At 41.4% G+C, this 26,986-nt stretch overlaps 1 protein-coding gene across 1 annotated transcript; it reads right to left on the minus strand.

Annotated features, from left to right (window-relative positions):
• On the minus strand, positions 1 to 26,986 carry STC2 (stanniocalcin 2). Its single transcript, XM_077261148.1, has 4 exons — positions 26,713 to 26,986; positions 3,024 to 3,166; positions 2,253 to 2,464; positions 1 to 675 (listed from the first exon to the last, which is right to left on the minus strand). Exons 1-4 carry the CDS (start codon positions 26,867 to 26,869, stop codon positions 273 to 275), a joined length of 915 nt encoding a protein of 304 aa, XP_077117263.1. The 5' UTR covers positions 26,870 to 26,986; the 3' UTR covers positions 1 to 272.

A 26,986-nucleotide genomic window follows, 5' to 3' on the forward strand; every position in this document is an offset into this window, starting at 1 on the left:
CTTCACTAGCATTACAGTGCAGTTTGTAACTTTGATTTTTACATATTGTATCTAATACCAGCCATCTCTGAAGGTGAAATGAGCTGAGGAAGGGAACAATTCTGAAAGTCTGCTCCATCTTCTCCATAGGAGCTTGGGGTAATGCTGCAGGATCTGAGAATGAACTGCAAGCACAGCATTACGCTTATGTATTATAAATGGAATGTCCATAGTAGGAAATATGAGAAACTTCTGAATGAAGGAGATGGGAAGAACCTTGCAATAAGACAATTTCACCTTCGGACATCTGTTAGACCGACCGGTTTATCAGAGCTTTCTGTGGCACTGAACACCATTTTGTTGAAGCTCATCTTTCCACGATTATTTGGTAATAACTTGTTAACTTTTTCACTTTTGGAGGCTTTGGCATCTCTTTCCAAATCAGATTGAAAAGAAAAATCACTATGGCTTCGAATGGACTTCCCAGTGTCACCTTTCACTAAATCTCCTTGTTTTCTTGCTGGGCTGGTATTGGACCCTTCTGAAGCATCTACTTGTATGGCCGAGGTACAAAAGCTGAGAATATAACAAAGGCTTCCCCAATTCTGGGCACACTGGGCTTGTACACTACGGGTAATTGCCTCTTTCACCTCATCTCCGCAGGTTAACAGAATGTTGACCAAGTCAACATAGGGCCTGTAGAAAGAAAGAAATAGTTTATTGAAAGATGAATAATTTATAGGATCTAAAAAAAATATTACTGAATATTACACCACATCCCATGGATTATAATATCCACTATGGCTGTCGGATAACATTTCTTCTAATTTCTATAGATACTTATATAAAACACATATATTGAATTTCCTGCCCTTGTAACTGTTGTTTTATTTTTTATTTCATAAATCAATAGTGCAGAAGAAAATAGGTCACTTTGTAATATATATTAGTTTAGAAATCTGCTTCTTTCTCTGCCAAAATTGATCAATTATTCTGAAAATATTCAATTCTGGGGTAAAATCTGTATTCAGTGAAAATAGATTTTCCCATTACTGAGATAAGAGATGGCGAAAATAGAGAGGAGCTAGTGACAGAGCTCCTCCCTCCTCCCCTTCCTACTTACAGTAGATAGAATCTCATCAGTAGCAGCTCTCATCTCCTATCTCAGATTCAGTGTAACGAGTATCTTAATAATTAAAACCCTGTTCCTCCTATGCTTGGTAGCCCAACAGGTGGCCTGAACCTGTCACTGACAGCCACCTCTGTATGCATGCTCATGCTCAATTCCTGCACTGAGTAAAGCTGCTCACTGGACTCATTGGCATTTCAGTCAATAAGTTACAAAATATAGCGATTTTCCTATAAAACCTGCTCAGACCCTGATATTCTATAACATGAAGTTGATGAGTTGGATTGCATTTTATTAGAGATAGATTCCCTTTAAAGGATTCCAACGGCATCACCTTCATATCTTCTTTAAGAAGAATAGTTACATTTTCACCAATATCGTGTTTAAAAGTCCGTAAGTAGCATGAGCACAAGAACTGATCTAGTTAGACTAGGAAGATGATCTTTCGTGTTATATGTAAGAAAAACATTTCAACTTGCTGTCCAAGCCCATGGCATAGTCAAGGTTATATATTAATGCCTATGGTAGGGGTTTAAATCCCAAATGTGACAAGTGTTCTATCCTAACATCTTACATATGAGACCAAGGTGAATATTTTGATTTGGAAACAGTAAATTGGACTTGGGCGACTTTGATCTGATATGGGCCTTGGGGAAAATAGTGGACTTGGGCGACTTTGATCTGATATGGGCCTTGGGGAAAATAGTGGACTTGGATGGCTTTAATCTGATATGGGCCTTACCTATAAGAACATCCATGGACACTACTACATAGAAATGAGAGAAATAACAAATTACCCACAAAGGTGTTTTCAGTAACCAGATAGCAGTTAACCAAATGTTATACACATCTTAGGAATATTGTTGATGTATGTGTTGGAGTGATAAAAATCCTGATAATATATTATTTTTAGCAAATGATGTGTGAAGGCTTCAAGGTTTCTTAGTTTCACAACAACAAAAAACAGCCCTAATTCATGACTATTCAGCTATCATTAATAAAAATATCAATTCTACATTTGACATGTATTTGAAATGTCAGATTTATGCTACTAGCTAAAAACTTTACAAGAAGGAATTCCTGAACTAATGGACATAAAATGCTCTTGGCAAATCTATGACGCTTCCTGACCATCATCACTTACTCATGTAACAGAAGGTCTTTGAAGTGAATCATCTCCACAATCACTTGGACATTTTCCTTGGCAGCAGAGCAGAGGTCATGCTTGGCATAGCATTCTTTTTGGAGCTGGTAGACCATCTCTTTAATGGCAGGACACTTACGACTGATGCAGCTGAATTTATGTCTTAGACCATGAGCTTTGCATTTAAGGGCATCTTTGATAAATGATTTTCCCTGAAAGACAAATTTTAAATTTTACAATTGTGTAATACAATAAGCAATATCTGCATGGCTCGGTCTTTAAACTCATTTCATCGGATGCCATGCATTACATGCAAACACATAGCAGTTATGACTCTTGGCAATCATGTATATAGAAAAGAGGGGACATATAGCAACGATCAAAATGGTTTCCTCAACGCTATTGCTTGGTTTACATCCCAGCGCAGTTTACTCCCGGTTCCACGAACTTTGTTGAAACCATACTCTTATGTATGACAAAAAGTAGTTCTTCCGCTAAGAAATGTTTCAAACCATAGTGTTTTTAGCTAGGGCAAAGAGGATGGCAGACAGACAGGGGCCCCTGTCCCTAAGGACCCCATGGTAGCCTTAGCTGGCCTCTATAGAATACATTATGTCTGGTGTTTAATTTGTGGTGTGTGTCCTGCTGGAACAGAAGTAGAAAGCAAATACCATTGATCTAAATGCCTTAAAGAATTTGGATATTTTGCAAGAAATTACAATACTATTAGGAAATCAAATCATGAAATGTTAACCACATGTCTTACATTACCTGTGCATCAAATCTACCGGCATTGTGTAAAAAGGTCATGCAGATTTCATGTAGACCTCGGATCTCACAAGAATTGTTCTCAAAGCATTCAAAGACTCCACATCCAACATCTCCAGCATTCACTAGACAATGTTGAATTTCAGCTGAAACAATATAAAAAACATTTATAAAAACAATTATAAGATGTGCATAAAGAAAATGGATTACAGTGGATTGTAAAATAAATAAAAGTAAAATACTCTACTTTCAATTGACGTTTGGGAGCGTCGCCTGCTTTCTCTGCTTTGCATAAAGAAAAGTGAGTCATACAACAGATTTCAAAAAGAATAAAACAAAGGGGGCATGCATAAAGGGTTTTGTTACAATTTTCTGGTGCTTAAAAGTTTCATATCTTAGCACATGTCAATTTTAGTGCAAAAAAAATCTGACTTTTAGCTAGTTTACTCTTCTTTAAAAGTCGGCATGGTTAGCTATACAAATCAGGTTTTAGCTAGTTTTACAATTTGCGACTTGTAAAACTCCCTGCAGTAAGGGTGTGGCAAAAAAAGTGGAGGAACATTTCTAGACAGAAGCGTAATATCTTAAGATGTAACAAATTCATCAAATTTTATGCTAGACTTGGATAAATTTGGCACAAATAACACAATGAAAAATGAATTTAAAAAGCCCCCTCTTCATTTTTTTTATTATGCTCACTTACAGTATTTAGCACCATCATATTCCACAGACATTACTGTCCCCAATGGGACACACAATCTATACTCCCTATCAGTATTTCTTTATTGGGAAACCCACACAACCACGTGGAGAACATACAAACTCCTTGTAGATGTTGTCCTTGGTAGGATTTGAACCCAGAACCCCAGCACTACAAAGTAACAGTGCTAACCCCTGAGCCACCGTGATGCCCACAATAACTAACTGCTGAAGTGTTCCCTAGATTCATTAGGTGAGGGGCAGGGATGCTCATATGTCTTCAAAATTTATATTATCTATTGGCAAGAGTTGGTATAAATGTGGGGACATATGGGGACAACAGTTAAGGAAAACAGTAGATAAGATTATATGCCTTTAGAAAAAATTATCCGTTCAGAGTGCATTCATGGTAGGTAGTGATGCAAAGAGTGGAGGGTAACTGATATCTAATGCCAATCAGTGAAAGCACACCACAATTTACAAAATTACTTTTGTTTGAGCAAATATTTAATCATCTATAGTGTTGCGAATTTATATGGTTATGAATGTTTAAGCGATTTGCACACTATATCGACCATTTGTTCTACGTGCTAGGAATAGAGACTAGAGGTGAGCGAACATTTCAATATATACAGTATATATATATATGTATATATATATACAGTATATATATATATGTATATATATATATATATATATATATATATATATATATATATACACTCACCGGCCACTTTATTAGGTACACCATGCTAGTAACGGGTTGGACCCCCTTTTGCCTTCAGAACTGCCTCAATTCTTCGTGGCATAGATTCAACAAGGTGCTGGAAGCATTCCTCAGAGAATTTGGTCCATATTGACATGATGGCATCACACAGTTGCCGCAGATTTGTCGGCTGCACATCCCAAAGATGCTCCATACAAGGCAGGATGGATCCATGCTTTCATGTTGTTTACGCCAAATTCTGACCCTACCATCCAAATGTCGCAGCAGAAATCGAGACTCATCAGACCAAGCAACGTTTTTCCAATCTTCTACTGTCTAATTTCGATGAGCTTGTACAAATTGTAGCCTCAGTTTCCTGTTCTTAGCTGAAAGAAGTGGTACCCGGTGTGGTCTTCTGCTGCTGTAGCCCATCTGCCTCAAAGTTCGATGCACTGTGCGTTCAGAGATGCTCTTAGGCCTACCTTGGTTGTAACGGGTGGCGATTTGAGTCACTGTTGCCTTTCTATCAGCTCGAACCAGTCTGCCCATTCTCCTCTGACCTCTGGCATCAACAAGGCATTTCCGCCCACAGAACTGCCGCTCACTGGATTTTTTTACTTTTTCGGACCATTCTCTGTAAACCCTAGAGATGGTTGTGCGTGAAAATCCCAGTAGATCAGCAGTTTCTGAAATACTCAGACCAGCCCTTCTGGCACCAACAACCATGCCACGTTCAAAGGCACTCAAATCACCTTTCTTCCCCATACTGATGCTCGGTTTGAACTGCAGGAGATTGTCTTGACCATGTCTACATGCCTAAATGCACTGAGTTGCCTCCATGTGATTGGCTGATTAGAAATTAAGTGTTAACAAGAAGTTGGACAGGTGTACCTAATAAAGTGGCCAGTGAGTGTATATATATAATACCATCCTGTCCGATGTAGTCCAATTAATACCGAGCTTCCCACGGCAATTTCACATGTAGAACAGTCAAATTGGGAGATGTGACCAGTCCACTCTACCCGGTCTCCAGCGATACACTGACAGGAGGTAATCGCTCTTGCAGTGTATCACTGAGCTGCTGTGAGAGATGTCAGGCGAGTTCATGATGAACTCTGGTGAACTTTCTCACACAGCACTGGTGCCATAAGGGAGATCGCCAGAGCTGATGAACTCCGGTGAACTCTCACGGCAGCTCAGTGATACATTGAGGGAGCAATTATCTCCTGTCAGGGTATAGACGGCCCTGCATTGGTGACTGCTCTCAAAGTCATCAGGATCAGCGTGGGATGTAATGGATTATTATTTTGGTGGACAGGTGAGGAATATTGTGGTTTAATATTTTATTTTTGTTGCAGGAGATGTTGGTGTCGGTGGATTAGGCATACCATAAGTATGGTTTAATTTAGATTCAATAAAGGAGTCTGTAATTATTTCAAATAAATAACTTTATCCTGGGTGTCTGTGTTTTTTTTTATAATATCACTACGGGGTTAGTAATAGGGGCATCATATAGACTCCTCTCCATTACTGACCTGTGGGCTTGATGTCACCTGACAATACAAAGGTGACATCAACCTACCAGCCATTACCCCAATTACCACCGCTACAGGGCAAGTGGGAAGAGCAAGGCTAAGCACCAGATTTTGTGCATCTTACAGATGCGCCTTTTCTGGGGTGGCTGAGAGCTGATGTTTTTAGTCTGGAAGGGGGCCAATATCCATGGACCCTTCTTAGGCTATTGATATCAGTCTGCAGCTGTCTGCCAAGTCTTTGCTAGATAGATTTTATAGAGGGACCCTGTGTCAATTTTTTTCTGGGGACCCTCTGTAAACTAGCCAGTAAATGCTAAGCAAATAGCTGTAAGCTGATATTAATAGCCTGTGAACCTTTATGGCTATTAGCTCCTTCCCAGAACATTAACATCAGCCCTCAGCTTATGGCTTTCCCTCTGCTGGTTATGAAATTACACGGGAGACTGTGCAACTGTTTTTTAAATTAACAGCTGCTGTTTGGTTACAGCCTACGTAGGATCATCGTGTAATTGCTCCTACTTAGGCAGGTTACAGAGTGTGAGTGTGTGCGCATGTGTGCGTGTGTGTGTGTTTTCTTATCGGCTTAGTAATGAGGGTGTCTGGCTGACATCTTTTCATTACTAAACCTAGGGCTTGGTGTCAATGACAGCTGCTGACACCAAGCCCTAATCTCATTACCCTGATGCTACTGCATCAGAATGGAAAAGGTGTTGCACAAAGAAATTACATCACCAAACTAATTTTATATATCTTTATTTAGCTCAACAAAGCCTTCATTGTTGTACAAAAACAAATACAAAACTGCGGCAAAAAACGCACCAAAAAATGCAGCAAAATATTCATTTTTGCCACAGGGTTTTTGCTGTCAAGAGATGCAGAAACCTTGCCGAATTTTCTGCAAGCAAATACTCAACATGCTCACATCCACTAAGGCTGGAGTCACAATCGGTCCAATTTTGTTCCTGCAAAGTCAGACACAAAAGCATCCGATTTAGATCCTAAGGCCGGTTTCACATATCCTGATATTTCTGGTACTGTAAAAAAACAGTACCGGAGATGTCAGTGATATATACAATTAGTACAGCGTGTGCAGCTTATTGAACATGTAATTATTAAAAGATTATTTTTAAAAAATGGCGTGGGCTCCTGCATAATTTTCTTTACCAGCAGAGGGAAAGCTGATGGCTGGGGGCCGATGTTTTTAGCCTGGGAAGGGGGTAATACTCCAGGAGCTTCTCAGGCTATTAATATCAGTTCAGAGCTGTATACTTGTATACTTAACCTTTACTGGCTTTTAAAATGGGGGATCCCCCCCAAAATGATGTAGGGTCCCCCTATAATTAATAACAAGCAAAGACTATGCAGACATCTGTGGGCTGATATTAATAGCCTAGGAGGGGCCATGGATACTGCCCCACCAGGCTAGAAACATCAGCTCTCAGCTGCCCCAGAAAAGGTGCATCTCTACAATGTGCCAATTCTGGCACTTAGCCTCACTCTTCCCACTTGCCCTGTAGCGGTGGCAAGTGGGGTGATAGTTGAAGGGGTTGATGTAACCTTTGTAGTCAGGTGACATCATTGTGAAAGAAGGCAGCCAAGGGGAGATGTACACGGGACGAGTGGCATGGAATGCAGTCCCTTGGCGGCCATAGTCCTTATCTGATTTGAGATCTGAATACATTCTTGAGTTTGGTTGAGGCCTGAGTTTCTTCAGGTACATTGTGTGGGATGTCATTAATTTTTGCGTCTCAATTAATGTTGAGGCCTGATTAAGGGTTTGAATTAATTTTGGGGACTAGTGCCATATGGGGCAGCAGCAAACACAGTATTAATGGCAGCATCCAAGAATAGGGATCTATGTTTCTATTGGAAGTGGTGATGGCAACAGTAATGAGGAGCCAAAGATGTCTAGGGAGTAAACTCTGCAGTAGCCAGAAGATGTTATACCTGCCTGGGCAGAAAAAGGACAATAACGTTTACAACCACAGTAGAACTTAATACTTGATTGAGCTATAATACAGATGCATTTTAAGGTTCGTAACAATGATGAGCGAACATGCTCGGCTAAAGTGTTATCCTAGCACGCTCATGTGCTAATAGAGTATTTTCGGCGTCCTCGAATATTATGTTCAAGTCACCTCGGCTGCATGTCTTGTGGCTGTTTGACAGCCACTACACATGAATGGATAGTTTGTTAGGCAATCCCTGCATGTCTTGCGGCTGTCGAACAGCCATGAGACATGCAGCCGTGGTCACCGAAGATACTCTTTTAGCACCAGAGCGTGCTAGGATAACACCTTATCTCAGCACATTTGCACATCACTAGTTGGTATTATTTCACATTTCTATGGAATTAAACCTAGATTATCATGTGTTTGTCATGTTTATGGCTCTTCCAGGTTAAAATTTGCAAGACAGTCCCTGCCCCATGGAATAGCCATTTTAATGACTGCTGTAGCTGACTGTGATACTGTGAGCTCCAACTGGCCAGCATTTGCCACTAGTGTCCTAGAGACAAATGGTCAATGAAATCCTTCATGGCACAATAATGGTTCTGATATCTTCTTCAGTATTATCACCCATGTGAATGTACCATTCATTAACACCTTCATGACTGGAGGTATTTTCGTTTTTGTTTTTTGCTCCCCTTCATCCCAGAGCCATAACTTTTTTATTTTTGGTCAAAATGGCCATGTGAGGGCTTGATTTTTGCGGGACAAGTTGTACTTTGAATGACACCATTGGTTTTAGCATATTGTGTACTGGAAAATGGGAAAAAAATTCCAAGTGCGATGAAACTACAAAAAAAGTGCAATTCGACAGTTTTTTCTTTTTTAACCAAGTTCACTAAATGCTAAAACTGACCTGCCATTATGATTCTCCAGGTCATTGCTAATTTCATAGATACCAAACATATCTAGGTTCTTTTTTATTTAAGTGGTGAAAAAAAAATCCAAACTTTGGTAAGAAAAAATTGCACCATTTTCCGAGACCCGTAATATCTCCATTTTTCGTAATCTTGGGCTGCGTGAGGGCTTTTTTTTGTGTGCCAAGCTGTTGTTTTTATTTATACCATTTTGGTATAGATACGATCTTTTGATGGTCCGTTATTGCATTTTATTGCAATGTAGCGGCAACCAAAAAACCGTAATTCTGACATTTTTAATTTTTTTATCGTTACGCCGTTTAGCAATTGAGTTAATTCTTATTGGTGATTCTGAATTCAGCGATACCAAGTATGTCTATATTTGATTTTTTTTAGAGTTTTACTTTGAATAGGGCAAAAGGGGGGTGATTTTAACTTTTATATATTTAAACATGTTTTAATATTTTTAAAAACATTTTTTTTTTACTTTTTGCATGCTTCAATAGTCTCCATGGGAGTCTAGAAGCTGCAGTACTTTGATCGGCTCTGCTACATACAGGCAATGATCAAATCGGGCCAGGCAGCGCTCATAGCAATCTGGGTATGACATAGAGGTCTTCTGGAGACCTCTGGTTGTCATGCCAACCCATCGGTGACCCGCGATCACGTGACGTGCCACCGATGGGCGAGATTTCCGGCACGGTTCCAGAAAGTGCGAGTTAAATGCCACGTGTGGATCGCAATTCCACCCGCAGCTGTTAGGCTACGTTCACACTAGCGTTGTGCGCCGTTGCGTCGGCGACGCAACGCACAACGCACGCAAAAACGCGTCAAAACGCACGCAAAAACGCTGCGTTTTGCGACGCATGCGTCGGTTTTTGCCGAAAATCGGACGCAAGAAAAATGCAACTTGTTGCGTTTTCTTGGTCCGACGCTTGCGGCAAAAAAGACGCATGTGTCGCACAACGCAAAAAAAAAACGCATGCGTCCCCCATGTTAAGTATAGGGGCGCATGACGCATGCGTCGCCGCTGCGTCGCCGACGCAAACACGACGCACATTAGCTTAACGCTAATGTGAACGTAGCCTTAGAGACACATGGCAGCTGTTCAAAACAGATGACATGTACTGGGAAAGATGTGGGCTCAGCGCCGGATCCCACTTCAAAGGGAGAGATTCCGAAGTGGGTGTTCTATTATACCCAACGTCAGAAAGGGGTTAATGTGAAGCAACCTCTTTCTGTTTTATAGTTACATAGTTACATAAGTTGAAAAAAGACCTAGGTCCATCAAGTTCAACTTTTCTCCACCAATTGTACATTTTGTTACTAATTTAACTATAACCCGCAATGTTATGTGTATCAAGGAAATCATCCAGCCCTTTTTTATCTTTATCTTTGTTATCTTTCTTTCTGTACATCCTAAAATCTTGTTTGCTTTTGCGGCTGCTGCTTGACATTGAAGCTCATCAAGAGAATGCCAAGAGTGTGCTAAAGCAGTCATCAAAGCAAAGGGTGGCTACTTACTTTATATTTTCAGTTGTTTCACACTTTTTTGTTAAGTATATAATTCCACATGTGTTAATTCATAGTTTTGATGCCTTCAGTGTGAATGTACAATTTTCTTAGTCATGAAAATACAGAAAAATCTTTAAATGAGGTGTGTCCAAACTTTTGGTCTGTACTGAACATTAAACCTCATTTTCCAAGTGTTTGCCCCTTCAGACATCTTATCCAGATCATTTTGCAATATTGTAATGTCAGATTTTAGTATCATACATAGTTAGGTGTCGTCTGCAAAGATTGACACTTTACTCTCATTGTTTAGTATTGTTTATTTTCTGTTCATATATTGTCACATTTGTGTTTTGCTTTACATGATTGCAAAATATGCTAATACTAACTACTTATAAATAATGTCTAGTATTTCTACTATTATTCCAATACTTGGATCCAGTGCCATAGCTATAAATTATTTCTTCTCTTGGGCTCCACAGTCTTGTGACATTAAATTCCTCTGCGGTTGAAAGCCTAGAGTAACATGAAACACATTTAGGTTCTCATATTCTACTCTCTCTGTCCAACTGACTCACTATTACAATGATGGTGAACATCAAGTGATGCAATATTGAAGAAGTGTTTGCAGTCTCACATGATCAATACAGCGTAATATATAGTGGAATGTATATTGAGGTTTCAGCGTGAGTTGTGAAGAGACAGAGCTTCATGTTCTTATCAAATTACCAAAACATAGCTTACGATATCAGCTCATGTTTTCCTGATGTGTGGCATATCCTATAACTGGAAAGTAATTCTTGGAAGCACTTATTTCAATTGATGACTAGAACAGCAGTGCTTGGACTCGGCTGTGTATACTTCTGCTTAGTTATAATATTGTTCAAGAGAGGACTAAAATGTATGCAGTGGATCTAAAAAGCCTACACATCCCTGTTAAAATACCAGGTTTTTGTCATAAATAAAAAAAAAATTATACCAAGAAGAACAATTTCAGAACTTTTTCCTCCTTTAGGGTTCACTCACACAGACATAGTTGTGCTCAAAAGTTTACATACCCCTGCAGAATTTTTTCTTTCTCTGACTTTTTTCAGAGAATATGAATGATAACACCAAAACTTTTTCTCCACTCATGGTTAGTGGTTGGGTGAAGCCATTTCTTGTCAAACTACTGTATTTTCTCTTTTGAAATCATAATGACAACCCAAAACATCCAAATGACCCTGATCAAAAGTTTACATACCCCATTTCTTAATACCTTGATCTGCCCCCTCTAACATCAATGACAGCTTGAGGTCTTTTGTGGTAGTTGTGGATGAGGTTCTTTATTTTCACAGATGGTAAAGCTGCCCATTCTTATTGGCAAATAGCCTCCAGTTCCTGTAAATTCCTGGGCTGTTTAGCATGAACTGCGTGCTTGAGATCTCCCCAGATTGGCTAAATGATATTGAGACCAGGAGACTGAGATGGCCACTCTATAACCTTCACTTTGTTCTGCTGTAGCCAATGACAGGTCAACTTGACCTTGTGTTTTGGATCGTTGTTATGTTGGAACATTCAAGTACGTCCCATATGCAGCTTCTGGGCTGATGAGAGCAAATGCACCTCCAGTATTTGCTGATAACGTGCTGCATTCATCTTTCCTTCATCTTTGACCAAGTTTCCTGTGCCTTTGTAGCTCACACATCTCCAAAGCGTCAGCCATCCACCTCCGTGCTTTACAATAGGAATGGTGCTGCTTTTAAAATAGGCCTTGTTGACCTCTCTCCAAATGTAACGTTTATGGTTGTGGCCAGAAAGTTCAGTTTTGGTCTCATCACTCCAAATTACCTTTTTCCAGAAGTTTTGAGGCTTGTCTCTGTGCTGTCTTCCGTATTGTAGGCAAAATACTTTGTGGCATTTGCGCAGTAATGGCATTCTTCTGGCAACTCGAACATGCAGCCCATTATTCTTCAAGTGCCTCCTTATTGTGCATCTTGAAACAGCCACAACGCTATTTTTCAGAAAGTCCTATATTTCAGTTGATGTCATTTGTGAGTTTTTCTTTGCATCCCAAACAATTTTCCTGGCAGTTGTGGATGACATTTTTGTGGGTCTACCTGACCGTGGTTTTGTTTTTTACAGAGCCCCTGATTTTCCATTTGTTAATGCTGCTGAATGCTGCTGACTGGCATTATCAATTCCTTGGATATCTTTTTGTATCCCTTTCCTGTTTTATACAGTTCAACTACCTTTTTCCATAGATCTGTTAACAATTCTTTTGCCTTCCCAATGATTACCAATCCAGAAAGCTTTTAGGCACACACACTGATTACAAGCAAACAGGTCACAGGTGAGGATGTTACTTTTAGTAGCCATTCAAACCCATTTGTGTCAACTTCTGTACATGTAATCAGGCCAAAATCGCCAGGGTATGTAAACTTTTGATCAGGGTCATTTGGATGTTTTGGGTTGCCATTATGATTTAAAAAGAGAAAACACAGTGGTATGACAATAACTGGCTTCATCCAACCACTATCCATGCGTGGAGAAAAAGTTTTGGTATTATCATTCATATTCTCTGAAAAAAGGCCAAGAAAACAAAAATTTTGCTGGGGTATGTAAACTTTTGAGCACAACTGTATAAAAATCGGTCCCATTCTCATCCAGAAAAGTGGGATGATTTTCTCTCACTTGCCATCCGTGTGCTGTCTGTATACAATCCATTAATTACAGCAGCTGCTAGTAATCATTTACAAGACCATGTATAGTTTTCTATGTTACAGAATTGTAATATATCCATAAAAATCGGATTCCAGCTATTCATAATTCCCTTTACTTTAACTGAAGCCCCAGTTCCAGCTTCCAAAAAACAGCCCCAAAGCATAATGCTGCCCCCATGCTTCACTGTGGGTATAGTGTTCTTTTGGTGATGTGCAGAGTTGGCTTTGCGCCAAACACACCATTTAAGATCATGGCCGTAAAGTCCAACCTTGGTCTCATCAGGCCATAACATGTATTCATACATGCTTTTAGCAGACTTGATGAAGGTTTTGTCAAATATAGCCTGAAACCAGAAACCCTAGGAAGAGGGAGCCAAACACCCTAAGATTATAGGATACTGTTGGTCATTTGATGCTGCCTAACAAAGGTCAACGTGAAGTCCTAAAATGCTCCCTCTCTATAGAAAGTCATGTTTTATTACAAAATGCTATAGCATTTGAAAGAAATTTGCGCATGGCAAACAAGCTGGGCACAAGAAGAAGAGGCTCATACTGTAGCTTTGCTTGATTGACAGGTACCCTTTAGCCCTTTACTGCTCTAGACCACTGCAGAAACTACCATTAACCTTATGGTAAATCTACCCATGTTAAATTATATGACACAAAAAATGTGATTCAATATTGGTGGCAATTTTCTTTAACTTCGGATTGTTGAGAATTTCTGCTTGCCAAGTTCAAAATTCACTCCCACCAAGAAAGAAACAAAGCTCCTACACTAACTCCAATTTGAGTTTCAAAAAAGTAAATGTAAAAAGATTCAAAAGCTGTAATTTAGGTCTACACTGGCATCTAATTACAAAGAGAATATTCCAAATATTCTGGGTAAAAGGAAAATAAGTCCAAAGGTTGTATTATGATGATGATTCATTGGGTACAGGTGTAACCGAATTTTATTATAATGCAATGGTCATGTCTTACAAATCAGCATGAGCCATTAAGTTCATTTTAGGATTGGATTAGAATTGCAGATTTTATGAAAACAATATTCAGGATTGACCTAGTTTCATTTTGCACTTGAAATGATTCCCTCAACTGTCTATTCTACCGTGTGTGCCAGTTCATTCTTCATTCATGTCACATGAGTGAATGAGAATCTCAGTAACTTAGTAATATAAATGTTTTGGAAACTCCAATCTAGCCCCCCATCCGTGGGTATTAAGTGCACTAAGAGTTGTAAATCGAAGATATCAAATACTCCACAAAATGCTGACCTTACGACCTATGGGAGTAGTGTAAGTTTTAAACATCTGCTGGAGCAGCCAAGAATGTGTGATCCTACTTGTACTTCACTTGGCTTTTATACTTAGCAAACATTTCTTTACTAGGAAAAACATACTGCTGAGAATTGACTGTTCTCACAAGGTAACAAGCCATGCCCTACTAGTCAAAACCTTTGGAGTGTGACCTAAGCCTCAGTCTGCTAACACAAGGATGTAAAGGTATTACTATAAAAGGCTCAAAGCTACATTCATATCTACATATGAAGTTCTGTCACATACATGCATTAATTAGATTTTTGATTTAAAAAACACTGTCTTATTTGTTGAGCTTTTGCTACTCAAAGGGAGGCTATAATCAGAAAAAGAGCTATTGTTTTCATCAGGTTTCTGTGTTTTTTTATGTTTACAATGATTTTGTTTTTACATATCACATTCATTATTATTACATTACCACATTCATTTTTTTTAGACCTATACCTTTTTTCTTGTTTCAGGAAACAACACATGTGCATATCCACAATGGTAGAATCCCAACCTTTTATTTTGTATTGAAGTGTCTAATGAGTGGTCATGGTGAGTGGAGGGTGTGTAGGGTCAGGTGTGAAACTGCCCATTGTGAATGATGGATCCTATGATAGCAACTGTGATATCAACTGTGTTACCTGTCATTGCAATGCTGCCTCTGATAGTAGGGAGGCTTGCTGTAAACTCTTCCTGAGAGTTTTAAAAACCCAACTTGCCACTGTAAAGATTGAAGCATGCTATTTTTTAAAATACTAGCAATATTTTTTATTGTAAAATGAAAAAAAACAACATTTCTAATATAAAAAAAATACACAAAACCCTGATCTAAATAATAGATTTGGTGATAGCTTGTGTATAAGTCCTTGGTATTCATTAACTCCCAAATGCAGTTTTTTATTAAAGGTCTTTATTATTAAGGGAAAAGGAAATCCAAACCGACAGGGTCCTATGTGAAAAAGTGATTGTCCCCTAAACCTAATAATTGATTGGGCTACACTTAACAGCAACAACTGCAATTAAGCATTTGCAATAACTCAATGAGTCTTTTGCAACGCTCTGGGGGAATTTTGGTCCACTCATCCTTGCAGAATTGTTGTAATTCAGCCACATTGAAGGGTTTCCAAACCTTTTGTAGATCACGCCACAGCATCTCAATCAGATTAAGGTCAGGACTTTGACTAGGCCACTCCAAAGTCTTAATTTTGATTTTCTTAAGCCATTTAGAGGTGGACTTGCTGGTGTGTTTTGGATCATTGTCCTGCTGTATAACCCAAGTGTGCTTTAGCTTGATGTCACAAACAGATGGCCGAACATTCTCCTTCAGGATTGTTTGGTAGACAGCAGAATTCATGTTTCCATTTACCACAGCATGTCTTCCAGGTCCCGACGCAACAAAACAGCCCAAGACCATCGCACTACTATCACCATATTTTACTGTTGGTATGCTGTGTTACTCCTATGCCAGATGTAATGGTACATATACCTTCCAAACAGTTTAAAAAAATTTGTCTTGTCAATCCAGAGAATATTCTCCCAAAAGTTTTGGGGAGCATCAAGACATTTTCTGGCAAAACTGAGATGAGCATTTATGTTCTTGCTCAGTTTAATTCTTGAAAATCTGCCATGCAGGCCATTTTTGCCTAGTCTCTTTCATATGGTCGAATCTTGAACACTGACCTTAACTGAGGCAAGCGATGAACACTGACCTTAACTGAGACAAGCAGTTCTTTGGATGTTTTTGTTGGGTCTTTTGTGACCTGTTGGATGAATCGTTGCTGCGCTGTTGGGGTTATTTTGGTCCTCCGGACACTCCTGGGAAGATTCACCACTACTGATGGGCGAACCCCTGGATCATTACCGCTGGTCAAAGAGCTGCGGTTCTCACGATGTCAGATGATAAAAAGTTTACCTCTGATCTCAGGCGTCAGCTGATGGATCTATTACTCCCATCAGCCTATGCCTGCTGTCACTGATAACAGCGAGAGCAGGTACCAGCTGATGGGAGTATTCATCAGCCGGCACCTGCACTATAAAAAAAAAAAATAACTTGGGTTCCCCTGTATTTTTGATAACCAGCCAGGCAACACTCAGCTGACAGCTTTAGCATGGCTGGTTATCAAGAATAGAGGGGTCCCCAAGTGCTTTTAAAAATTATTTAAATAATTTTTAAAAATGGCATGGGGTCCCACCATTTTCTCATGGATATTTGCCCCCCTCAGCCTAAAAATAGCAACCCGCAGCTGCCCCAGTAAAGGAGCATCTATGCGCACTTTGCTCGACTTTTCCCACTTGCATATATGACTATAGGATTAGTAATGGAGAGGCGTCTTATAGACGCCTCTTAACTACTAACCCGTTAGCTTGATGTCACTTGAAAATACAAAGGTGACATCCATGGCCCCTTACCAGCCTGAAAATGCCAGCCCCAGCTGGCCACTTTTTAAAAATTATTTATTTAAATACTTTTTAAAAAGTGTGGGGACCTCACTATTTTTGATAACCATTCATGCTAAAGCTAACAAATGAGGATTGCAGCCCACAGCTTTCAGTTTTGCCTGGCTGGTTATCAAAAATACAGAGGAACTCACACCATTTTTTTATATATTTATTTATAGCGCAGGCGCTGACTGGTGAATACTCCCATCAGCCGGCACTTGCTCTCGCTGTTATCAGTGACAGCAGGCACAGTCCCATCAGCCAGTGCATGTGACCGGTCATAAACTTTTTACCTCTGGTCCCAGCTGCTGGCTTACGCTGTCATCTGACAGTGTGGGAGCTGCAGTGCTCTGACCGGTGATAATCTTAAAGCCGATCAGAGCCACCCGTGTTTCTCATGCATGCATGACAGCGTGGGAAACACCCGGTATTTGGGGTGCAGAGCCCGAACAGTAACACAGACTTCCTTGAAAAGTCAGTGTTCGGGGTCTATGTCCAAAAAGCAGGTGTTCATTTCGCCCACCTATATTCACAACTGTTCCATGTTTTCGCCATCTGTGGATAATGGCTCTCTTTGTAGCAAAGTTTCATATGCTTCTTTTGACAGGATTAAATAGGCACTTTTATTGTAGAAAGTGTATGACATTATAAATGTATCTTAATGCAATTTACAAACTTACCGTATATACTCGAGTATAAGCCGAGATTTTCAGCCCAAATTTTTGGGCTGAAAGTGCCCCTCTCGGCTTATACTCGAGTCACGGTCGGCGGCAGGGTCGGCGGGTGAGGGGGAGAGGGCGCTGAGGCATACTTACCGTATTTTTCAGCATATAAGACGCACCGGACCATAAGACGCACCCCAAATTTGGGGTGAAAATTGCAGAAAAAAATATTTTTTATAAGATGGGGGTCCATCTTATTGTCCGAATTTACAGTATCTTACCTGTGGGCTGGTGGTGGCAGAGCAGGGTCACAGGAGGCATGGTGTCGGCAGAGGTGGGGTGAGGCGGTACGGCATGCACCTGAGCAGGGTCCCTTCCTGCTTAGGTGGGCGACGCCACGGCCTGGTGTCCATGGGAGGGTGGCAGCAGTGGTTACCGGCAGAGGTGTTGGGATGAGGAGGCACAGTGAGAGGTATGGCGTGAGAGGGGTCCCTTTCCCCGGTGAGGTGATGCAGCAGCCCGGTAATGCAGCAGAGCCGGGTGAAACCTGTTGTTACCGCGGTGGCAGAGGTGTGGAGATGAGGAGGCGCAGTGAGCGGGGTCCCTTTCCCTGGTGAGGTGATGCAGCAGCCCCGGTAATTCAGCAGAGCCGGGTGAATCCTGTTGTTACCGTGGTGGCAGAGGTGTGGAGACGAGGAGGCGCAGTGAGCGGGGTCCCTTTCCCTGGTGAGGTGATGCAGCAGCCCCGGTAATGCAGCAGAGCCGGGTGAATCCTGTTGTTACCGCGGTGGCAGAGGTGTGGAGATGAGGAGGCGCAGTGAGCGGGGTCCCTTTCCCCGGTGAGGTGATGCAGCAGCCCCGTTAATGCAGCAGAGCCGGGTGACTCCTGTTGTTATCGGTGCGCGCGGCCATCTTTCTGAGGCCGCGCGTTCGCAGATGGAGCTCTGCTGCCCGGGGCTTTAGGAAAATGGCCGCCGCGATCCCCATCTGCGCACGCGCGGCATCCCGCGGCCATTTTCCTGAAGCCCCGGGCAGCAGAGACCTCCATCTGCGCACCGATAACAACAGGATTCACCCGGCTCTGCTGCATTACCGGGGCTGCTGCATCACCTCACCGGGGAAAGGGACCCCGCTCACTGCGCCTCCTCATCTCCACACCTCTGCCGCCGCACCTCTGCCGCCACGGTCCACGGTAAGCCTGCATTGCGAATATAAGACGCACCCCCCATTTTCCCCCCTTTTTTGGGGGGGAAAAAGTGCGTCTTATATGCCAAAAAATACGGTACCTGCTTCCGGGGCTCCTGGCGCTGTCCCTGCAGTCCCACGGTCTCCGGGTGCCGCAGCTCTTCCCCTGTTCAGCGGTCACATGGACCGCTCATTAGAGAAATGAATATGGACTCCACTCCCATAGGGGTGGAGCCGCATATTCATTTCTCTAATGATGGTGACCGCTGATAGAGGAAGAGGCTGCGGCACCGAAGACCAGCTGTCCGGGATAAGGAGCCAGGGACGCCAGGAGCAGGTATTACATATTCACCTGTCCGCGTTCCACACGCCGGGCGCCGCTCCATCTTCCCGGCGTCTCTCCCCACTGACTGTGCAGGTCAGTGGGCGCGATGACGCATATAGTGTGCGCGCCGCCCTCTGCCTGATCAGTCAGTGCAGAGAGACGCCGGGACGGGACGCTGAGGAACTGCAAGCAAGAGAGGTGAGTATGTCTTTTTTTTTTTTTATTGCAGCAGCAGCAGCAGCAGCAATGGCACAGCTTTCTATGGTACATCTATGGGGCAATAATGAACGGTGCAGAGCACTATATGGCACAGCTATGGGGCAATAATGAACGGTGCAGAGCACTATATGGCACAGCTATGGGGCAATAATGAACGGTGCAGAGCACTATATGGCACAGCTATGGGGCAATAATGAACGGTGCAGGGCACTATATGGCACAGCTATGGGGCAATAATGAATGGTGCAGAGCACTATATGGCACAGCTTTCTATGGTACAGCTATGGGGCAATAATGAACGGTGCAGAGCACTATATGGCACAGCTATGGGGCAATAATGAACGGTGCAGAGCACTATATGGCACAGCTTTCTATGGTACAGCTATGGGGCAATAATGAACGGTGCAGAGCACTATATGGCACATCTATGGGGCAATAATGAATGGTGCAGAGCACTATATGGCACAGCTTTCTATGGTACAGCTATGGGGCAATAATGAACGGTGCAGAGCACTATATGGCACAGCTTTCTATGGTACAGCTATGGGGCAATAATGAATGGTGCAGAGCACTATATGGCACAGCTATGGGGCAATAATGAACGGTGCAGAGCACTATATGGCACAGCTTTCTATGGTACAGCTATGGGGCAATAATGAACGGTGCAGAGCACTATATGGCACAGCTATGGGGCCATAATGAACGGTATGGAGCATCTATTTTTATTTTTGAAATTCACCGGTAGCTGCTGCATTTTCCACCCTAGGCTTATACTCGAGTCAATAAGTTTTCCCAGTTTTTTGTGGCAAAATTAGGGGGGCGGCTTATACTCGGGTCGGCTTATACTCGAGTATATACGGTATGTCACTAGAAAGAAAAACAGCAGTACAGCAGTTCATTATTCGTAAAATATTTTGGGAGGTTTGCCCATAATCAAGAACAGTGTTTTGTACCCCTCGTTTAAGCCCAGTGGTGTCTTTGTGATTGCACACTAACATTATATTCAGTGTCTACGGAGACAGCTGACAAGTGTAGTCACCTGCCCCTTTATCAGTCCCATAGACTTTGACTGAAGTAGCAATGTGGAAGACTACTGCTCCATTGAAATGGGACACAGATTGGTTGCTCTTGTGATCAGTGGGATCTCAGTAGTTAGACCTCCGGTGATTAAACACCTATCTTTCGGATTTTGATGAAGGGAATACCCTTTCAACACTTCTGTATAATGGCATTGGATCAAATCCAATTTTCTTTGTAAGCTTATTGTCTCCATATCCAGATATTATGATGGTTTGCAGCTTCTCTGTAAACTGATTGTGATATACAGTATGTACAGTGGGTACAGAAAGTATTTGTAACCTTTTACATTTTTCACTCTTTGTTTCATTGCACCCATTTGGTAAATTGAAAAAAGTTCATTTTTTCTCATTAATGTACACTCTCCACCCCATCTTGACTGAAAAAACAAAAATGTAGTAATTTTTGCAAATTTATTAAAAAAGAAAAACTGAAATATCACATGGTCTTAAGTATTCAGACCCTTTGCTCAGTACTGAGTAGAAGCACCCTTTTGAGCTAGTACAGCCATGAGTCTTCTTGGGAATGATGCAACAAGTTTTTCACACCTGGATTTGGGGATTCTCTGCCATTCTTCCTTGCAGATCCTCTCCAGTTCCGTCAGGTTGGATGGTGAAAGTTGGTGGACAGCCATTTTCAGGTGTCTCCAGAGATGCTCAATTGGGTCTAGGTTAGGGCTCTGGCTGGGCCAGTCAAGAATGGTCACAGAGCTGTTCCTGGTGCTGCCACCACCATGTTTCACTGTTAAGATTGTACTGGGCAGGTGATGACCAGTGACTGGTTTTCTCCACACATACCGCTTAGAATTATCACCAAAAAGGTCTATCTTCATCTCATCAACCCAGAGAATCTTATTTCTCATAGTCTGGGAGTCCTTCATGTGTTTTTTAGCAAACACTATGCGGGCTTTCATACAGTCATATGAAAAAGTTTGGGCACCCCTATTAATCTTAAGCTTAATGTTTTATAAAAATTGTTTTTTTTTGCAACAGCTATTTCAGTTTCATATATCTAATAACTGTTGGACACAGTAATGTTTCTGCCTTGAAATGAGGTTTATTGTGAACAGAAAATGTGCAATCTGCATTCAAACAAAATTTGACAGGTGCATAAGTATGGTCACCCTTATCATTTTCTTGTTTTAAATACTCCTACCTACTTTTTACTGACTTACTAAAGCACTTTTTTTGGTTTTGTAACCTCATTGAGCTTTGAACTTCATAGCTAGGTGTATGCAATCATGAGAAAAGCTACTTAAAGTGGCCACTTGCAAGTTGTTCTCCTGTTTGAATCTCCTCTGAAGAGTGGCATCATGGGCTCCTCAAAACAACTGTCAAATGATCTGAAAACAAAGATTATTCAACATAGTTGTTCAGGGGAAGGATACAAAAAGCTGTCTCAGAGATTTAACCTGTCAATTTCCACTGTGAGGAACATAGTAAGGAAATGGAAGAACACAGGTACAGTTCTTGTTAAGGCTAGAAGTGGCAGGCCAAAAAAAACATCAGAAAGGCAGAGAAGAAGAATGGTGAGATCAGTCAAGGACAATCCTCAGACCATCTCCAGAGAGCTGCAGCATCAACTTGCTGCAGATGGTGTCACTGTGCATCGGTCAACTATACAACGCACTGTTTTTTTGCCGCCATGCATAATGCCTTTTTGTATTACCAAACAACTCAATCTTGGTTTCATCAGTCCACAGGACCTTCTTCCAAAAAGAAATTGGCTTCTCCAAATGTGCTTTTGCATACCTCAGCCGACTCTGTTTGTGGCGTGCTTGCAGAAACGGCTTCTTTCGCATCACTCTCCCATACAGCTTCTCCTTGTGCAAAGTGCGTTGTATAGTTGACCAATGCACAGTGACACCATCTGCAGCAAGTTGATGCTGCAGATCTCTGGAGGTGGCCTGAGGATTGTCCTTGACTGATCTCACCATTCTTCTTCTCTGCCTTTCTGATGTTTTTCTTGGCCTGCCACTTCTGGCCTTAACAAGAACTGTACCTGTGTTCTTCCATTTCCTTACTATGTTCCTCACAGTGGAAATTGACAGGTTAAACCTCTGAGACAGCTTTTTGTATCCTTCCCCTGAACAACTATGTTGAATAATCTTTGTTTTCAGATCATTTGATAATTGTTTTGAGGAGCCCATGATGCCACTCTTCGGAGGAGATTCAAACAGGAGAACAACTTGCAAGTGGCCACTTTAAGTAGCTTTTCTCATGATTGCATACACCTGGCTATGAAGTTCAAAGCTCAATGAGGTTACAAAACCAAAAAAAGTGCTTTAGTAAGTCAGTATAAAGTAGGTAGGCGTATTTAAAACAAGAAAATGATAAGGGTGCCCATACTTATGCACCTGTCAAATTTTGTTTAAATGCAGATTGCACATTTTCTGTTAGTACAATAAACCTCATTTCAAGGCAGAAACATTACTGTGTCCAACAGTTATTAGATATATGAAACTGAAATAGCTGTTGCAAAAAAAACAATTTTTATAAAACATTAAGCTTAAGATTAGCAGGGGTGCCCAAACTTTTTCATATGACTGTATGTCTTGCATAGGGTTGAGCGAAACGGGTCGTGCATTTTCATAAGTCGCCGACTTTTGGCAAAGTCGGCGTCTCATGAAACCCGACCCGATCCCTGTGCGGGGTCAGCCATGCGGTACGCGATCTTGGCACCAAAGTTGCGTTTCGTATGACGCGTTTAGCGCCATTTTTTCAGCCAATGAATGAGCGTGGGCAGAGTGATGACATAGGTCTTAGGGGAGTGAACGCCTATCGTCATGTTATCGCTTGTGCGCAGTAGGGATTTGGAATGTGCAATGCGAAATTTTCTGTGCTGGGACGGAGGAGAGAGAGAGAGAGAGAGAGAGAAAAAAAAAAAAAAAATCCTTCATTGGGTTTCGTGTTTCGGCCGAAACCCGACTTTTCACGGTGGTCGGCCGATTTCACTCGACTCGACTTTTAAGACAGTCGGGTTTCACAAAACCCGACTCGACCCTAAAAAACTAAAGGTCGCTCAACCCTAGTCTTGCACTGAGGAGAGGCTTCGGTCGGACTGCTCTACCATAAAAGCCAGACTGATAGAGGGCTGCAGTAATAGTTGACTTTGTTAAAATTTCTTCCATTTCCCTACTGATTATCTGGAGCTCAGCCACGGTGATCTTGGAGTTCATCTTTACCTCTCTCACCAAGGCTCTTCTCCCACAATTGCTCAGTTTGGCTGGACGGCCAGGTCTAAGAAGACTTCTGATGGTCCCAAAATTCTTCCATTTAAGGATTATGGAGGCCACTGTGCTCTTAGGAACCTTGAGTACTGCAGACATTCTGCTGTAACCTTGGCCAGATCTTTGCCTTGCCACAATTCCGTCTCTGAGCTCCTTGGCCAGTTCCTTTGACCTCATGATTCTCATTTGGTCTGACATGCACTGTGAGCTTATATAGACAGGTGTGTACCTTTCCAAATCAAGTCCTAGCTGTTTAATTAAACACAGCTGGACTCCAATGAAGGAGTAGAACCATCTCAAGGAGGATCACAAGGAAATGGACAGCATGTGACTTAAATATGGGTGTCTGAGCAAAGGGTCTGAATACTTATGACCATGTGATATTTCAGTTTTTCTTTTTTTATTAAATTTGCAAACATTTCTACATTTATGAATTTTTTTTCAGTCAAGATGGGGTGCAGAGTGTACATTAATGTGAAAAAGTGAAATTTTTTGAATTTACGAAATGGCTGCAATGAAACAAAGAGTGAAAAATTTAAATTTAAAGGGGTCTGAATGCTTTCCGAACCCACTGTACATGCAATCAGATGTGTGATCCCGATGGGAGAGATTGTGAGAGCAGTAGCTAAACTTATGTAATGCATTACTTGACAAAATAATTATTGAGTATATTACCAGTGCTATAAACTAACACAGCTCATCCAGTATTCGCTATGCCACCGAAGTCTCCTAGGGAAAAATATGATATGAGGACACCAATAGTCAACTGAGATTTCTCTGACCACTCTGTGAAGGCATCCAGTTCTCATTCATAAAACAGATTATTTTGTTCTTTGAATCTAAGAAAATGGGGAAACCCACATTCTGAAAAGGAAAGGACTTCAAATCAATGGCACATTTTCGCCATATAAAACAGTCTGGAACAAACCTTTTTGGCATTTTCGTACTCTATGGAGTCTTAAGTCCTTATGTTGCTCCTTTATAAATGGAGGAGAGCACTGAAATCCTTGATCTAAATGTCAGTTGCGCAGTTTTTAACCAATAAAAATCAAACACAATGATAGAGAGTATACACACAGGGCAGCATGGGATTGCAGATGATTCTTTCTGTGAGGTAAAACATTTTTTCTGTGAAGTAAAACATTGCTATTAAACAGGCAGGAAATTGGGAGGCAGGGAGTAGGGAAAAGGAAGTCAGGAAGCAGGGAATGGCGGGAAAAAAGTCGGGAGGTAGGGAATGGCGCACAGGAAGTCAGGAAGCAGGGAGTGGCGCGCAGGAAGACGGGAGGCAGGGAGTGGCACGCAGGAAGTCAGGAGGCAGGGAGTGGCACACTTCTGAAGATAGAACATGGGACAGCCCCTAAACTTAATAAAAAGAGTTAATTTTAAGCAGACGAGAAAATATTATCAGCTTGGTAGAGAAAGAACAGGAACTTTCCCACTCGCTAGATCCTGGCCACTTGGCACAGTGTAAGCCAGCCAGTGGCTTGTAAACAGAATAAATCATTATCAAGCCTTGCTTGCTAGGAATGTAACTATGCCTGACACAGGCACAATCAGGCTTGGTTTTATAGACCACAGAGGTAATGCAATGTCCCCCTGAGGGAAAACTGCAGAGAAATGCATAGTGTACACAGCAAGAATAAAAAGCACATTACATGTTTAAAGTCGTGTTTTTAATCCTTAAAAAATGGGCTATGCAGATATGCAAATTATAATTCTGAAAATCAGCACATACCATTACTCTCTGAATAGCCTTTACAGTAGCAGCTTTCTGTGCAGAACGCTTTCTTGGGCATCTCCCAATCACCTCAACGTACTAGTGTTACCCAAATTGGCAAACTGGATCTCGCTGACATGTTTGCTAAGCACCAGACAGGGCATTTCTTGTAAAAGATCTCAGCCTTGGTCTTTTTCAGACAAAACACCCAGCTATTTACTTCTGCAGCCTGTCTGGGGATGTGTGTTTTTTCATCCTCTGGGTAGAAGACATTAACTCTGCAATCCCCATGTGACTGGAGTAACATTCCAGCTCTGCTATGCACTCTTAGCACGTGGTTTTACACAAGCATCGCAGATAGTATCTGGTGCTGGCACACTGCAAATCACAGCACTTGTCATCAGGCCCCGAGTTATTGCTACAAATGTCTTATTCAGGCAGCACTTCTGTTACAGGATTCCTAAAATATCTGCTATATCCCATTAAACTAACAATGTGCCCTCTATGCAGTGTCACAGGGCGGTGCGGAGACGCCTGCTCCTCGGACAAAATGTGGGAATAAACAATAATAAGAAATAGCAGTAGAAACCTTGACAGATGTAGCAGAGCTGAATCTGTTAATTGGTGAAAAGTCACAGCATAACACATTGCAACCTCTAGGCACTGTATAACTAATGACAAACTCATCTTACACCTCCTGATCTACTATATATATATGTCTCTTCCATCTGTACCAGTCTGTCATTGTTAGTTTTGTTTACTGTAAGTGATATTTGTATTTTGATGTAACCCCTTCTCATGTACAGCACCATGGAATTAATGGTGCTACATAAATAAATAATTTTATATATATATATACATATATATATATATATATATATATATATATATATAGCTTGAAAAAGTTTCACATCTATTTGAACCGAAACGTTGCTGAGATGGGCTAATAAAAGTAGCTCCTGCTTTTTCACTGAGAAAGGTGTGCTGCCTCCACTTTTGTGGATTCCTATATATATATATATATATATATATACTGTATATATATATATATATATATATATGAATAAATTATATATGTATATATATGTATATATATACACACACTGGGAAGCCTCATATTATAGACAGTCCTGGCTGCAGTTAACCCTAACTTTGCCATGACCCATTGACACACACCTATTAATTCTTATGCAGTGTTATAAATCCTATTACTGAGCTGTGCAGTGCACCCATGTATTTCTAACCGCAGAGCTTGCAATCTAAAGCATAGTAAGTAATGAATGCCAGTTGATACAATGTAATGACAAATTGATCAATTCAAATCCCTTAGAGCTGAGTGTTCCATTTGGCACCACGTATCAATGTTATGTCAGTAGGTTCACATAGCATGTGCTTTGTGTTATCTGGGTGACTTATCACACTATGCAAAGAAAGTAACTAAAAAAAAGGGAAATGACCAATTCAGCTCTACTATACCTGCACATGGGATGAGCAGAATTCCTGTGCCATAAATACCTGTGTTCTGCAGGGAGAGCCTTCCCTTCTGATTAGCCAGCTTGTCTCTATCCTGGGTACTGTCAGGCAGGTCTGTAGCATCTGTCCCATAAACTGCATCAAGGCTTGCAAACACCAGCCCCAGTGTCACCAGCCTGCTGAGGAGTTCCCTGCACATGGTCCTGCCTTACTGTAGTGAAGGGCTGAGAAGAGAGATCAGCCTGCTGTGCTCTGTAGCCCTATCCTTAGCCAGCCCCTTCCACTGTCAGTACAACTGGAGCTAGGAATGATGAGG

The sequence above is a fragment of the Ranitomeya variabilis genome, chromosome 5 (assembly GCF_051348905.1).
Source record: "Ranitomeya variabilis isolate aRanVar5 chromosome 5, aRanVar5.hap1, whole genome shotgun sequence".
Taxonomy (NCBI): Eukaryota; Metazoa; Chordata; class Amphibia; order Anura; family Dendrobatidae; genus Ranitomeya; species Ranitomeya variabilis.

Bases quoted from the DNA above. Each gene is read 5' to 3' on its own strand.
- STC2 (XM_077261148.1), bottom strand. From the start codon at position 26,869: ATGTGCAGGGAACTCCTCAGCAGGCTGGTGACACTGGGGCTGGTGTTT. The intron at 3,167-26,712 runs GTATTTATGGCA...ATATTGTTTCAG, and splicing joins GCTCTCCCTGCAGAACACAG to CTGAAATTCAACATTGTCTA. The intron at 676-2,252 runs GTAAGTGATGAT...TTCTTTCTACAG, and splicing joins AAAGACCTTCTGTTACATGA to GCCCTATGTTGACTTGGTCA.